Source organism: Canis lupus, chromosome 2 (assembly GCF_003254725.2).
Source record: "Canis lupus dingo isolate Sandy chromosome 2, ASM325472v2, whole genome shotgun sequence".
NCBI lineage: Eukaryota > Metazoa > Chordata > Mammalia > Carnivora > Canidae > Canis > Canis lupus.
In genome coordinates, this window is record NC_064244.1 from 59,144,275 (window position 1) to 59,160,116 (window position 15,842).

General features: G+C 54.6%; 1 protein-coding gene and 1 long non-coding RNA gene across 3 annotated transcripts; one reads left to right on the plus strand and one right to left on the minus strand.

Annotated features, from left to right (window-relative positions):
* The first annotated feature begins 1,349 nt into the window (after positions 1-1,349).
* Positions 1,350-4,944, plus strand: LOC112660394 (uncharacterized). The gene is made up of 2 exons (XR_003136887.2): positions 1,350-1,434; positions 4,496-4,944. It is a non-coding gene; the product is annotated as an uncharacterized LOC112660394 (long non-coding RNA).
* Positions 4,945-8,631: 3,687 nt separating this feature from the next.
* Positions 8,632-14,421, minus strand: IRX6 (iroquois homeobox 6). 2 transcript variants are annotated; one of them, XM_025447945.3, is made up of 6 exons: positions 13,970-14,421; positions 12,785-13,039; positions 11,973-12,082; positions 11,464-11,771; positions 9,993-10,598; positions 8,632-9,069 (listed from the first exon to the last, which is right to left on the minus strand). In XM_025447945.3, the coding sequence occupies exons 1-6, from the start codon at positions 14,012-14,014 to the stop codon at positions 9,065-9,067; spliced, it is 1,329 nt and encodes a 442-aa protein (XP_025303730.1). In that variant the 5' UTR covers positions 14,015-14,421; the 3' UTR covers positions 8,632-9,064. The 2 variants fall into 2 exon arrangements, with proteins under 2 accessions (XP_025303730.1, XP_025303729.1); XM_025447944.3 differs by having other exon boundaries at positions 8,632-9,072.
* Between the last annotated feature and the right edge of the window lie 1,421 nt (positions 14,422-15,842).

The following is a 15,842-nucleotide window of genomic DNA, read 5'->3' on the forward strand; positions in this document are numbered from 1 at the left end:
TTTGCTAAGAGAATTGGGACCTCACAGTGACTATACAGTCCATGTCGTCATTCCAGCAGGGACAAGAACAGTAAGCTGAGGCTGTGTGACACTTCCTGGGAAGATTGCCTGTAGCGGAAGAAGATAATACAGTCATAGACAACATTTATGGAGCACTCATGATAGCCCCTGAGCTAAACACTTAACATTCATCAACCAACTTTGTCCTCACCATCACCCAATGAGCTAAGTGCTAGTTTTTATTCCATTCTGTTGATGAAGAAGTTGAGCCTTGGGGAGCTTATGACACTTCTGTGCCACCACCCGGATACAAAGTGGTGGGGCAGAATGTAAACCCAGCTTTCCACATTCTTCTTTTTTTTCTTTTTTCAAGATTTTTATTTATTTATTCATGAGAGACACACAGAGAGAGGCAGAGACACAGGCAGAGGGAGAAGCAGGCCGGGAGCCCAATGCAGGACTCGATTCCAGGACCCCCGGATCATGCTGTGAGCTGAAGGCAGATGCTCAACCACTGAGCCACCCAGGTGCCCCTATTTCTACATTCTTAATCACACCACTAAGCTGCCTCTTGAATGGCTGAGCATGTCATGGTGACTTTGCAGTGAGGGAAGGGTAGAAATAGAGAGTGGATAGTAAGACCATGTTTCCTTTCAAATGCATTTATTTAAAAATATAAAAGTGAGTCTATTTAAAGAAAACTACCAATTGAAAACAGCACAAGCTCGGATATGACCTGAATCTTGCAGGTAAAATGAAGACTAGCAGAGGCTGTGAAACGCTGAAATGTACATAACAGGCTCCGGGAATGGTGCTGGTAGGGAGCGTGTTTGAGGAGCCATAGGGCAGAATGAAAAATTTTCCAATGTACTAAAAAAAAAAAAAAAACAAAAACCTCCACTGTTAGGCCTAGTAACAGTCCCTTGGTCGGCAGCTTTCTGACCTTGCCTCGAATGTCAATGTCAATAGCTGTTGTCACCAGTCGATGGGCCTCCCTTTTGGTACTTAGAGATTCTCTTTATGCACTTAAAAGGCATCATTAGTACCAAGTGCCTATTAAAGCAGTCTTGCTGTTCAGAATGATTTTCTGAAGCAAATGCAGAGGAAACGTGTTGAGGGTTGAAGTCATTAGCTGTGACCACAGAAGGACTGACCGTGGGCAATGGTGCCATTAATCTTGATAAGGGGAAGTGTGAGCAATTCATAAAATCCACTTGGTGAGGTTTCTCCTTAAATGGACACCCGAGTGAATGACCCCATGTCTTTACTCTAGGTAAGACGTGTCACAAGCGTGAGCTGTGACACGGACGTGGCCTAATGAGGGAGGCAAATGGTGCTACTGGGGGTGGGGACACAAGCAGCCATGCCAGGCTGCATGGGGAGGCAGGGGCGGCTGGGGTTTAGCAGTAGAAGAGGTTGCAGCCAGCACTTGAGGTAATGCTTCCCAGGAACCCCACACAAGTCTGATGCTTACATGGCAACTACTTAATCCTCATCACTGTCTGTGGGCAGTCACTATCCTCACTCCCATTTTACAATTGGGGGACCCGAGATCCAGGCAGGTTATGCCACTTGCCCACGCTTACAGAGCTAGTAAATGGCAGAGTTGGGATTCGAACCCAGGTCGTCTGGTTGTAGAGGCTGTGCTCTTACCATGTTGCTGATACAGTTTGATCTTAGAGGAGATGTTCTCAGCCTCTCTCTGCCTTCACTTAGGGGACAGCATTGGCTTTGAGGTCACACAGACCTAGATTTGAACACAATTTTACCACTTCCTAGATGTCCGACCTTGAACAAGGGACTTGGCTTACTTTAGACTTAGTTTTCATTTATGGAGGGAAGAGTTGTTATGCAATTATATGGTCAGGCAGGTAACAAGGCTTTGAATATATATGGCATTGTCTTCTTCTTCGCCATCAAGGCTACAGACACTGATTGCCAGGCCAAGACACTGATGGGCGATTATGGGTGGGTAGCAGGATGCCTGCCTCAGCCAGAGCTTCTGTGGCTAAGGGACAGCCCAGGCTGTTGGCCATAGAGTCAGCAGCCTCTTCCCAGTCACTTGCTCCCTAAGTGGCTTCTCCATCTTGGTTTCTGTCTTAGAGTCTGTTATGGACCAAATATTTATTCCCTCCAGAATTCATATAATGACATTCTCAGCCCCAATGGGGCTGTATTTGGAAACAGAGCCTGCGAGGAGATATTGGGGTTAAGTGAGATCATAAGGATAGGGCCCCAATCCAATAGGGCTAGTGCCCTTATAAGAAGAGACAGATACATCACACACGGTCTATCTCCACTAGTGAGAAAACAGAGCTATCTGCATGCCAGCAAGAGAGCCCTCACTAGAACTGAATCAATCAGACCTTGATCTTGGACTTTCCAGCCTCCAGAACTGTGGAAAATTAATGTCTGTTATTTAGGGAATCTGGTTTATCGTATTTTGTTATGGCAGCCCATGATGACTAAGATAGAGCCCCAAGTCCTCATGTTGAGTGGGAGAGAAAAGTCTGGAAATGCATTTAAAACTGTACCTTTGCTGAGGATTCCAATTCCAGTAAAGATGGTGATACATTCTTTGCTACTCTTTCTGTTGAGTGTTAGAATTAATTTCCTCTCCTCTTGACTCTGGGCAAGCTTTAGTGACTTGTTTAACCTTCAAAACACAGTGGAAGTAACCTCTGGGACTTCTGAAAATACGTCATAAGAGACCTGGTGACTTCCACCCAGACCTCCTGGAATACTTGCTCCTGGAGCCTAGCTGCCATGATATGAGGCACCTCAAGCAGCCCTTAGAGACAGTAGAAATCTCCGCAGGTGGTAAAGCCCCAGATCCTCTTTGGAAGTGGCTACTTGAGCTCCAGTCGAGCTGCCTCTTCTAATACCACATGGATCCGCAACAAACCATTCTCACTGAACACTGCCCAAGAAGCAGATCCATCAACAAAATCAATGACTGTTGTTGTTTTGGATTTTATTGGCCTGGGATAGCCCAGGTATGGATATGAAAATTTTAAACAAAACAAAAGACCTCTCTGACTTATTTTATAAACCACAAAGTTTGAGAACTATTGGTCTAGACTCACCACCATTATCATTGTTGGCATCATTGTTCGGGGACAGGTTCTCTAAGACTTTAAAAAAGCTAAATTGGAATTTGGAGACAGTCCCAGGCAATGAGGGAAGTCACCAGTCTCTGATGATCTCCTAATAGTCACCCTTTACACTAATACAGATTAGTTTACCAAAGAGTAGAACGTGTACCACCAGCGTATCAGCAACGCTGGTCACAGCATTAACTAATGCTGGATCTCAGAATGACCCAAACTACTACCCACTTTTCAACTGTCTTTCAATCCTCTGATTACACAAAGATAACAGATAATACATATATAGGATAATAGGTTATCTTTCTACTATCTATCTATCAATCATCTCTATCTATCTATCATCTATCTATCTATCTCTGCCCCTGGTTCCTGGCACAGAGCTCTTAAAACCCACATAATTTCTTTAGTGATAAGAACACTAGGAATACCTTTTGTTCTAATATTTGGCCTTTGACCTCAGTTCCTGATACAGAGTTCCTAAATCCCTTGGAATTTCCTGGGTGGTAGGAGTGTCTTTTATTCTAATGAGGTGATTCCTGGTGGGCTCCTGGATGAGGACTGGTCATAATTAGAAGCTTGGGATTTTCAGCCACACCTTCCAATCTCCAGAGACCAGAGACAGGTTAAAAATGGAGTTAATTATCTATCATGCCTATGTGATGAAGCTTCCATAAACATCTCCAAAGTATGGGGTTTGGAGAGCTTCCAGGCAGGTGGACACATCTAGATATAGGCAGGGTGACACACCTTTCCTCCAAGGGGACAGAAGCTCCTTTGCTCTGAACCTCTTACCTCTTCATTACCTCTTCATCTGGCTGTTCATCTGTCTTCTTTGTTACATCCTTTAATAAACTGGTAAACATAAGTGTTTCCATGAGTTCTATGAACTGGTCTAGCAGATCAACTAAACCTGAGAATGGGTTTGTAGGAACCTCTGACCTGTAGTTGTCAGATGTCAGTTGATGTCAGTTGTCAGTTGACCTCAGTTGTCAGATATTGTGGGGAACTCGGGGACCCACTGCTTGTGACTGGCATCTGAAATGAGAGCAGTCTTGAGGGATTGAGCTCTTAAACTGCAGCACCTGGCACTATCTCTAGGTAGACAGTGTCAGAATTGAGTTAAACAGTAGGACACCCAGCTGGTGTCACAGATTATTGCTTGGTGTGGAGAAGCCTCACACAAAATTGGTGACCAGAAGTGTCAGAAGTGAAGACTGTGAAGGTGGTGAGGGAGTAAAGGAGAAATGCAGGAGGAAACACTGAAATTTTTCCAGCATGGCGCTAGCTTGGCTTTAACACCTCTCCAGCTGTTGGCAGAAATCAGGGAGTTGGTTTGCCACCAACCAAAATTCAAGTAACACTGTTCTAAATCTTTGTTCCTACAGCAACTAAGTGAGAGAACTAAGAGGAATTGTGAAGGAGCCATATGTTTTACGATGACCCCAACTTATCAGGAGAAAGCTGAGTCTCAGAGACTTTTGGTCACTTGCCCAAGGACTCAAGTCATTGTTTCTCATCTCCAACTTAACACTCGGTGAAGAAAATCACACTGATAGTGGAGTCCTCTGCCATATAACTGGAGAATATCTACAGATGCGGAGAAGGGAAGAAGAGACATAGGAGGTAGGAGAAAGAATGTCATGGAGAAGAGCAGGCCTCACTGGTTTAGGAGACATATTTCAGGGGTTATGCGGGGAAAGAAATTGGCTCAAAAAAGGAAGAACTTTCTAATGCCAAGGCTGCAAATAAGTGGCTATGTCAGAAAACGGCAAGAGGCTTACGCCCCTCCATAGGTTCTTTTATTTGCTTAAAATACAGTCTTTCCTTCTTGGTATTGGCTTTTTCCAACTGTGTAGGGATTCTTGATTACATGTTCATGTTTGGGGACAGAATTCTCTTACTCACTAAGGTACAAGTGACTCCTAAAATGCTTCCACCCTGAAATCCTAGTGTCTTCAGACAACTGGCAGAGGCGACTTATTTTCTTAAATGGCCTCTTCCCCCTCCAATCACTACAAGCCTTGAGCTTTGGGATGGTTCTGGGTGGGGAAAGGGGGTGTAGGGGGAACTGAACCGGATGAGGAGATTGAATGTGAATCCAGATTAAATCCGGAGGAAATGTTTACACTTGCTATTGGGATGTGACTTACTCTTGGGCCAGCAGCAGGTACCCTAAGCCCTCATGCTGAGTTTAAGGCTTAGCTACTTAGATGAGAAGCCCATCAAACCACATAGGGTGCTTGTTACAAAGGCAGATCTCCCTGTGTGATTCTTCAACTTTGTGCTGATTCTCCTCCTGGAGATCCATGGCCTACACTTTGCCGAACACTGACCTGGAGTGTCCCAGGGAAATATGGGCAGGGGGAAAGGTGAAGGATGTTCTCAGCCAGGATATGGGAGTGTGCCCAGGAGGCACCAGGGGTCCTTTCCCACCAGACCTTCCTGAGAAGGATGGAGGTCAGCCTGGAGTTCCAGGGGCATGAGATCACAGACTCACAGACATTTGGAGTCGCAAAAACATAGGCTCTCTTTCATAATGGAATAAAGAATCTTGAAATAATAGAATGCGGGGGCCCCTGGCTGGCTCAGACAGGAAAGCATGCAACTCTTGATCTCAGGGTTGTGAGTTCGAGCCCCATACTGGGCGTGGAGCCTACTTTAAAAAAAATAAAGTAATAAAAATATAATAGAATGCATTAGCAGCAGAACTTAGCCATTAAGAATAAGTAGTATTCAGAGTTTGACTTTACTTCATTAGCTAAATAACTAATGTCGAGTTACTTCATTTCTCTGAGCTTCTTTCCTCATTCATGGGATGGGCATACTAGGAAGTACAATATAATGCGTGCTAGCACTGTTGTGACATATAAATGAGTCAGAGCGTGTAAAGGACATGGCATTGAGTCTGACAAATGGTAAGGGCTCCAGATGCTCTTATTATCATTAGCAAGGTCATAGGATCTTAGAGCCAGAAGTGATCATTGAGATTATGGAGTGAGTCCGGTGGCCATGTAGTGACTCCCAGTGGAGAGGGATCAGTAAAGGAAGAACATTCCCTTGGTCCAGCCTCTCCTCTCAACCTAGCCTCCTAGTGCGGTGCTCCCCAGCCGAGGGACGGGGCACTGTCACCATCAAGGAAGTTTGAAGGTCCAGCTCCTAGAGACTGTCCAACCTGGGAATGTCATCTTCCTTTGTTTCCCGATTCCCCTTCGCAGAGCTCACATGCCAGCTGCCTGTGGGCACCAGCGGGCTCAGCTGGGGAGAGGGGGGTTGTGTCCTCCCTCCCCCTGCTCTGGTGTTTAATCAAAACAGTATTCAAAATATGATTCTGGGAGATTATATTGGGAGATTTGCAGGAGGCTGTCAGTGGGGGCAGAGATGGTGGGAACAGATTGCCGGGGGCCCAAGGCTCGGATAATCGCAGGCTCAGATGTACCTTTCTCAGGCCTTCACCCTTACTCCTGGGTGCTCACCACCAGTGCTGGCACAGACACTGCACCAGGATAGAGAGCTAGAGGGATGCCTGTATATTACAGCTGGGGGACCTGATAGGGGAAGGGGGGCTTGTCCACAGCTACAGCAAAGCAGTCATGGCACTGAGACACTCCAGCTCTTTCCTGGGATTCCAGCCACTCTTTTCTACCCTTTCTATACCATATCCAGCCAAGATCTAGGGCTAGTTCTGGGACAACCCTGGGCTGCAGGCTCCTGCTCTGGGTTGGGAGAGGTGAGGAGCAGCTAGGTCTCATAGACAGGGGCTGGGGAGACAACTTCCTGAGATCCTGGGTGGGAGGGGAGGCAGATCCAGGTGAGCCTCCTCTCCAGGGATTCACTGTTCTATAAAAGGCTGGACCGCAGGAGGCAGAGTGTAGGTCAGAACTCTGGTCTCCCCCAGGGGCAGCTTGCGCTCTCTGGATCAGCCACGTGACCTGGGGCTTGGGTGCATCATTGCTCTCTGGTTTTCAGGGTGGACTCCAGGTGCAGACTCAGTGTGGTGCTAAGGGTCCCTCTCCCTTCCACCAAATGGGTAGCTGGAGCCCCCCTCCTAGCCTGAGGCCCACTGAAGGTGCCTCTGTGGACTCTGCCGCCTCTGGAGGGGTCTACCTGGTCCCCCAGGAGGGGGTGGGGTCGAGAGCGCCTAGAAAGAAACCTCCAGCTAATGCTCTTTATTACAAGCGTTAATCCTGCAAAGCCGACTGGAAATAATGTTTATCTTTTCGCAGTTTAATTTCCCGGACCCTAAGCCTCGGGTCAGTGTGGGCGACTGGAGGTCCCCGGGGAGCTGGGGGTAGGAGCAGCTGTTGCCTAGAAGAAAACCTAAAGCAGGGAAGGCATCACCCAGGGGAAGCGAGGGAAAGGAGCTCTGGACCCCGAGTGGAGAGCTGGGGTCCCTCTCCTCTGTGGATCCTTTGTGACCCTGAATCAGTCTTCTGCCCTTCAGGTTGGCCTCAGTTTCCTCATCAGAGGAAGAGGTTTCTATTTTGTAATTCGTGATCTCTAAAGCCCCTTCTGACCCCGTCATTCTATAAAAAAGAAGACTGGGTGGAGACGGGAGGTGGCCGGCCCCTCGTTCCCCGGCAGTCTTTCCAACTACTCTTTCTCTGCAGCCTCCAAGGGGTCTTACAATCTCCCACGAGGAGGTGAGAACAGGGCCCTTGCTGCCCCCAACATCAGTGCCAGCCGTCACCCGGTCTGGGCAGCCCGAGCTGGAGCCCAGCGGTGGAGACGCAGGTCCCCAGGGATCCGGTCTGTGGGTGCACATCCTGGCTGTTCTTCGGCCTTGCCACCCGCATCAGCTCTCCACAGCTCCCCTCTAGAGCCCCAGCTTGGGTTCACCTCCCTCTCTCCCCACAAGCAGCGGCCAGGTTGCTCTCTGGCTCAAGCCGAGGCCAGCAGCCCGGGGGCGCGAACTCAGGCCAGGCGCGGGCTGCTCTCCATCCCCTCTCCCCCAGCCCTGCTCCAGACGCTGCTCGTTGCGGGGGCGCCAAGTCCCCTTCCCCGCCCTTCAGCTCCCATTGGTTGGCCTGTACCGGAAGTGATTGCTGACACTGGATTAAATGGAAAGAATGCCCCCACTTGCCTCTTAGGGACCCAGCAAGCTGCCACGCTTTGCCATTTTGTCCAAGGGGAAGTGCGCGGGGATCCCGGCTGGATGCCAAGGGATGGTCAAGATGATCCCCATCGCCCCTCTCCCAGTAAACTAAAACCCAAGTAGGAGCTCGGAAACAAATGCAGCGTCCAAAAACCTCCGCTGCTCCTCCACCTCCAGCCTCACCGTTTGCGCCCCTCTCCTCCACTGCACAGAATCCGCCAGGCGGCACCGGCTCCAGGAGTTGCATTATGCGCGGAGACCTTGGCCGAAACCTGGCCAGTTGGGCTCCCTGCTGTGAAAGGGCCTGAGGTTTTGCAGCTTACACCGCCCTGTCCCTGGAATCCCTGTTTGCATCCCATCTTCCCCTCCACCCCAGCCTCTCCGAGCGCCCCGGGCACAGACACACCACACAGGTGGGGTTCGGTTTGATTATTTTTGAGGACACAAGGAATGGGGACGAAGGTGGTCCTGAGGGGCTGGGTCAGCGTTGAAGTTACACAGTGAAAGGGGGCGGGGTGGGGGTGAGCAGGGGAAGGAGATGCTGCAGACCCTGTATCAAGAGGAGGGAGGGAGACTTGGTGTACCCAGTGGGTGCACTGGGCAGACTCGCCCAGCCTTCCCCATGGCCTTCCCCAAGGTGCCCCACCGCCACCTCCTCCAGAGGGTCTGAGGAGCCCACGTCCGCCTGCCACTCCCAGCTCTGCGTGCAAGAAGAGCCTGTATAAGGGTATCTGTGTGTTTGTCTCTTAGATGAAGTGAGAGTCCCCAGTTCCTGGCAAGGTCTCCCAGCTTCAGAGCATGGAGGTGAGTTCGAAAAGTAGGGCTTATTTCCAAGATTCTTCTGCAAATCGCAGCCATTGCGCTAACCTGCTGAGAGAGGAAAGGTTGATTAAAACCCGAAGGGCCACTTGGTGGCGATTTCTAGGAAATCGGAGGTTGAGGGCGGCTTATCCAAAGGCAATCCAAGGTCTAGAAGCGATTTGCTTGCCAGAAGCAACTTTCGGACCCCGTTATGTGTAAATTCAAATAACAGTGTAACCCAATTTTCTCAGCCAGTAGCTAATCCTGAGAGAAATTACTACAAAGAGTAGAATCTGACAGTAATTGCTGGAGGCTGCCTGATGCTTGGGGGACGTCCCTTTGTGGGACAATTCCCTTCCACCAGGCACAGCTGATTGGCAGTCACAGCCTGCTGGGGGTGAAGTCTGTGGGGTGAGTGCTCTCCAGGGACAGCACCAAGCCTGGGCGACATTCCCCAGGGGTTTTAGTGGGCCGCAGGCAGGGCTGCCAGCTGGACTTGAGCACTGGCCTTAAACCAATTGAATGTATCTGGCCCGTCCCCTCAGATTCCTTGGAAAGCCCTGGTTCCTACCCAGCCCTAGCAAACTCTTGGTACAAGCATGCGGGGGCCAGCTGGCCTCCTCCGAAAGGCAGGCAGGCGACAAGGGTGTCTGTGCCAGAAGATCATAGGTGGTGCCCACCTGGCCCATTTGGTAGAACACAGGGCACCAGTGCAGAGAGCTGGTTGTCCATCTTTTCCATGACTTTCTGGGTGATCCTAGATAAGTTACTGCCTCACCCTGAGCTTATGACTATCATTTGGTTTTGAAAGGAGGGGAGACTAGGACTTTTGTTTCTAAGCTGCCGTTTGGTGGGATGCTGTGGGACAATCCCGCTCCGGGTCTGAACGGGGCATGCCCGAGAGGCTGAGACGCCGTGCGCTGGCTGGGTGGCACAGTGAACAGGTGTCTTGGGGACAGACACCGCCGGCGCCGCCTGGGACCCACTACCTTCTGCTCCAGACGGGTACTGGCAGTGCACTGCAGGCTCCCTCCGCCGCGGGCACGGCGCACAGTTCATCGGCAGCCCCGGCGGGGCAAACGGGCGGTTTCCAAAGGCTTTGGCTACGCGGGAAGACGCTTCCAACCCGGAGTCTCTGGGGACCGCGGGTCGGCCGCCCGCACCCGGGGGCTGTCCTGGAATCAGACGGCAATCAGGACTTCGTGGCCTGGGAGGGGCCGGGGTCGCACCTTCGACCGCGCCGGGGGCCGCGGTGTGCGCCAGAGACCAGATGCGCGGTTTCTCGCTGCAGGGGTAGTGCATGGTCATCGTGGGGCCCCCCGGCTCGGCCCGCAGGAAGTCAGCTTCTCCGGACCCGGGGGGCTCACGGAAAGAAAAGGTGCGCGCCGCCAGGCCGCACTCCCCGCGCTGCAGCCGGGCCTCCCGAGCGGCCGCGCACGGCGCCCGCAGCGACTGCGAGTCTTTGTGGAGCTCGGCCAGCCTGTCCGCAGCTGTGGCCACTGCCTCCTCTTCGTCGGCCTCCTCCTCCTCTTCTTCCTCCAGGTCTTCCAGGTCACTCAGCCGGAGCCCTGGAGCCTCCTGGCTTGCAGTAACATCTGCAGGAAATGAGGAAATCAGGAGCGGGTGAGAAAAGCCCCAGGCCCCAAGGGAAATCCGCCGGAGTGCCTATCCCTGAGAAGCTTTTAGCAAGATGGCTCAGCACTTAGGGCATTCTTGGAGTTATTCGCCAGGCTGGCCGAAACCTTCTCTTCCAGTTGTCCCAGGGCCCCCGCAGGCTGCCCCAGGGACAGAATTTAGGTCCCAGCCCTGCCCCCACTCCTTAGAAGTCTCCTCCTTTCTGGTGGAAAGAAACCACCACCTTTTCATCGCCCAAGACCTGGATCTCACTTTCTCCACTGCAAAGCAAACCGACACCCAAGGGGGCATTTCCCAAACCCCCCACCCCACTTTGACATCCATAGGTAGCGGGTGTGTATTATTTAATTCAGCAAATATTTACTGAGTGCCATCGATGTGCCAGACATCATTAGGCATTTAGGCATTAAGAATTTAGAGAATTCAGCAGCGAGATAGACACTTTCCTGTGGAGCTGCTGTTTAAGAGGTAGACAGATCCCAAGTACCTTCTCATAGTGGTAAGTATGGCAAACGAAATACAACAGGCGGGAGCTAAGTTAGCTTGGGTGGCCAGAAAAGACTTTTTCCAGCCCACACCTTAGAAGTCAAGATGTCAGTTATGTAGGGAATTACAGGCAGAGGGAACTGTGCAGGCCAAGGCCCAGATGACTGCCCATTTGGGGAGGGAAGGAGGGGGAGAGAGGAGGGGAGAGGGTGGGGTACAAGTGCAAGGGTAAGTAAGGGAGTGCCACTTTAGTTAGCTGTTCCACAAGGCAGCTGCAAAAGTGCAACCCAATAGATGGCTGGAAAATCCCCAAGGTGGGGTGATGAGCATTTCTGATACCTTTGGTGTCACCATTCAGACAGCCCAGGGGCTCCTCTGCTCCACTCTCAGCCTTCCTCTCCTCTCCACCTTTGTTCTTGGGCGCCCAAGTCATCTTGTTCTCCTTCTTGAGGCGCCGGCGCGCGTTGGCGAACCAGGTGGACACCTGGGTGAGGGTCATCTTGGTGATGATGGCCAGCATGATCTTCTCGCCCTTGGTGGGGTAGGGGTTCTTGCGGTGCTCATTCAGCCAGGCCTTGAGGGTGCTGGTGGTCTCCCGGGTGGCATTTTTCCGGCGGCCAGTGCCACTCAACTCCACTGCTCCATACCTGGGGGGAGAACCTGGCTCACAGTTCTGGGTCTGAGAACCTGGGGCTGCAGGCAGGAGATGGTCTGAGGCCTGGAAATGAGGTTCAGCGCTCCTCCCTCCTCATGCCCTTCCCCCTTCCCAGGCTCTTCCCAGATGGTTCCTAAGGCAGGGGAGGGGAGAGGACTTGGAATGCCAGCTACCAGTGCACCCTGTGCCTTACCGATCATACTGGTACTGCCCCAGAGTCGGCTCGTAGGGATAATAGGCTCCTGGTTGCGCCAGGCCAGGTGTAAAGTTCCCAGCAGCCTCTTTAAACTCATACTGTGGATTCTGGTGGGGGTGGGGTGGGAAGAGAGAATTCAAGACTGCATTTGGGGAAGATGCTGGGAGGTATCACAGCTAAGGGTGTGAACCCTGGAATAAAAGTCTCCTTCAGATCCCAGTACCACCACTCCCACTGGCTATGTGATTTTGGGCACAGTTGTTTAACTGCTCTATGGCTCGGTTTCCCTTTGGTAGCTGGGAATAACAGTAGTACCTATAGGGTACTGAAGAAGACCAGCTGGCAGACTTATTGGTGTAAACAGTAATTAAGTATTAGCTCTTACCAGTGCCCTTACTACCTGTGACTCCTCCCAAACCCCATCCCCACCTGCTGGGGAACTTCACTGCCTTACTCTCCTTGCAGAGCTATTCCTGACCCTTTGGATCTCTGTGACTTTGGACAAGGGATTTGAACCCCTCTGCATCTCAATGTCCTCAGCTGTAAACGGAGACTTGCCTACCTCACAGAATTAATAGAAGCCCAAATGTTTTCTAATCAGAATGGAGATCTGCAAAGTGTAAAATGCCATAGGATGTGCTCCCCCTTCCCCACTATACACAGTCCTACCCATTTCCTTTCCTGAGAGTTTTTCTTCCTTCCTAGGTCTTCCCTGGAGATGTCAGAGTAGATGTCACCGCTGCTGCGTTCTTGCCCCCAGGCCAGATGGGTTCTGGCTCCCACACCCAGGCCCCCTCCGGTGTACTCACCAGCGCCCCGTACAGCGCGGGGGGCTCTGGGCTGTAGGGCAGGTAGCCTGGGTAGCTCTGGGCAGCTGCCGCGGCGTAGGGGGCTCCATAGATGCCCAAGGCGGCGCCCAGCTCGGGCCGCGCACTGCCCAGCAGCCGGCTCTCGTAGGATGCACAGCAGAGAGCCGCCGCCGGGGTGGAGCCTGGGGCCACATCTGGGACGGAGCGCGGGGCGGATTCGCAGCAAGTGGCGCTGGAACTTGCCGACACCAGAAACTGTGGGGGGCGAGAGAGGTGCGCGGCCGATCACTCCCTTATTCCACATTAACTAAATGCCACCGTGTGCGGAGCATTCGGCCGGGGTGGGAATTATCTGAAGACGCAATTTATCCAAACTGCCCTTACAGACACTCCTAAAACGCTGCTAAGGCTCCAGAGTCCCAGGGGTGCAGGCGACGGGAACGTTCTGAGAAGCGAATTACAGGAGCCCAACTCCCCGTTTTGCCGCCGACCCCTCCTCCCGCCCTCCCATCACAGGATCCTACAAAGGCAGAACTAGAAGTTAGCCACAGAGACCACCATCACGTCTCACTCCTGCTCCCATTTTATAGATGGGGAATGAGGACCAGGGAGACTTGTCCCAGATCACAAGGCGGGCTCAGAGGTCAAACTGGAACCAGACCCCACAGTCTGGGCAGAAACTGGAGATCGTGGTGGGTGCCCCCAGAATTTCCCCCAGGAAACCTTTGTCACTGCACAACCAGACCACCCACCCTAATCTGGAAAAAAAAAAAAAATCGAAGGTACCGGAAGCAGAGAGCTTGGACCCACTCAAAGAAGGGAGAGAGGATAAGAGCGGAAGTCCACATGCAAACAACTGGAAAACGGTGAGGCGGACTCTCGGGGTCACCTCGGATATTTGTACAATAAGGCGGCCTGTTTGGAAGATCTTGAGATCCCACCCATCTCGCCGAGCGCTCGGTCGGTGCCCAAGTTTCGGGTCTCAGGATTTTCCAGCTTGCCCTGGGGGAGTGGAATGTTCTCGGCAGCGGTTTGGGGGTGTCGGAGGGGTCTGTGGTCCATCGTACCTGCTCGGTCTGGCTTCCCCAGAGACTCGTGCGAAAGGAGGGCGCTGAGCCGCGGGCGCGTGCCCTGGGCACCCCCGCCCGGGCGGCTCTTCCCCCACCCCCCGGAGGCACTTCTTACCTGGGAAGCGCTGCCGTACGGGTGTCCAAAGTGCGGGAAGGACATGGTGGCTGTCCCTGGACCGCCTCCTCCTCCTCCTGCGAGTTCCCGCCTCAGCCCCGCGGTTCTGCGCCCCCGGCCGAGCGCCGCCTCGGTTCCTTACGCCGCTGCGGGTGCCCCGCGCGGGGTCCTCCGCCCGCTTCGCGCGGCTGGAGGCAGAGCCGGGGGCAGTCCCGCTGCCGAGCCCTGCGCTCCAGAAGGCGCCCCTCCGGCCCGCGTGGTCCGGAAGACAGAAGGGCCCATGGATGGGCAAGGAAAGGGAGAGGACGCGGGTTCCCAAAGTCGCGCGGTGGCGAGGCAAGGTGCGGCGCGGCGCGGGGCTGTGCGGCTCCCGAGGTGTCCCAGCCCAAGGTGGCCAGAGGCTCGATGTGACGTCACGGTAATCCCGGGCCGCCAGGCGGGCCCCCGGGCCCCGGGGCCCCGGGCCACCAGGCGTGCCAAGCGCAGCCAGCCCGTGCGCGCGCGCGCACTCTCACCCACACTCAGACTTGTTCCGGGAGGTTTATGCAGCTGGCGAGGAACGTCAAAGACCCCGACCCTCTCTGCTGGGCGCCGGATCCTACCCCTTTTCGCCTTAAGCTCACGCGCGCGCGCGCACATACAACCTCTCCAAATTACCCGGGAGAAGTAGGAGAAACGCCTTCCTCTGCGCCGCGCAGGCCCCGGGCGCAGCTCGTTTACCTCCTCCCCTGCGGCCCGGAGGAGGAGAGAAGCGAGCAGGGCCGCGGGGGGGGGGGGGGGGAGAATACAAAAGGAGAGATGGGAGGAAAAAGAGGAGAAAAGTGGGGGAGAAAGGCAAGAGGGAGAAGGAGGAGGGGAGAGGAGCGAGATGAGGAGTCGGAGCGAACGGGCGCGGGGGAGGGGAGGGAGCCGGGGTGGGCGCAGGCTGGGCGGAGGCTGAACACTGGCAGGTGGAGGAGCGCGGCGGCTCGAGGGACAAGCCTGCGGCCCGGCTCCCCCGCCCCTCCGCCGCCGGAAAGTTTGTTCCAGCCACAGGCCCCGCGCTCGTTGGGGCCGCGGCTGGCCAGCGTCGGAGGGTCCCCTGGCCCGCCCGTCTTTGTCCCCCGGAATCTGGCTCTCCGCCCCCGCGTCCCCAGGACTCTGGCTAGATCCAGGCTGCCCGCGCCCCGGCCTCGGCCAGGGTCTCGACCCCGGGGCGTCTCCGCCGCCTTCGGGCGCTGGGACGGGCCGGGTAGCGCCCCCTCGAGGCCAAGGTTCAGCTCCCCTCGGAACCCGCCGGGCAGCGCGCTCGGTCTGGCCCGGCCCTCGGCAGGCGGCGGGGGACGCCCCTCGGCATGTCCTCCCGAGGCGAGGCGTGGCTGCCCCCCGCGCCCCGGCCGCCGCGTCCACGCGGGAGCGGGGGAGCCACGGCGAGGCGCCGGCACGAGCTGCAGCCGCCGCGCTCCGCTGGGGGTGGCGCTGGCGAGCCGCGGTTCAGCGCGCCGGGACGGCGGCCCGTGCCCCGCGCTCCGCCGCGACGCCGCCGGGCTGGGCCCGGCCATCTGACCGCCCCCCTCGGTCCCCGGGGTCCGCCCAGGGGCGCTGGCGCGCGGGGGGCTCGCGTGTGCCGGGAGGGGGGCTAGTGTGCGCGCGGCACAGTCCGCGCACCCGAAGGCTCAGTCCCCAGGCCCGAGCCTGCCCATCGAGGGCCGCCGGGCCGCGACGTGGGGGCGGAGGGGGGCGTCCAGTCTAGCAGGGGGAGGTCTGCGGGGGATGCTGTCGGTATCCGCGTGGAACGACGGCCAGAAACCTCCGAAGGTCTGGCCTCTCACGCACAGGGTCAGGGCCCTGTACAGTTCACAAAACGCACTCCCAGGCCCTCGCTGCACCTTCC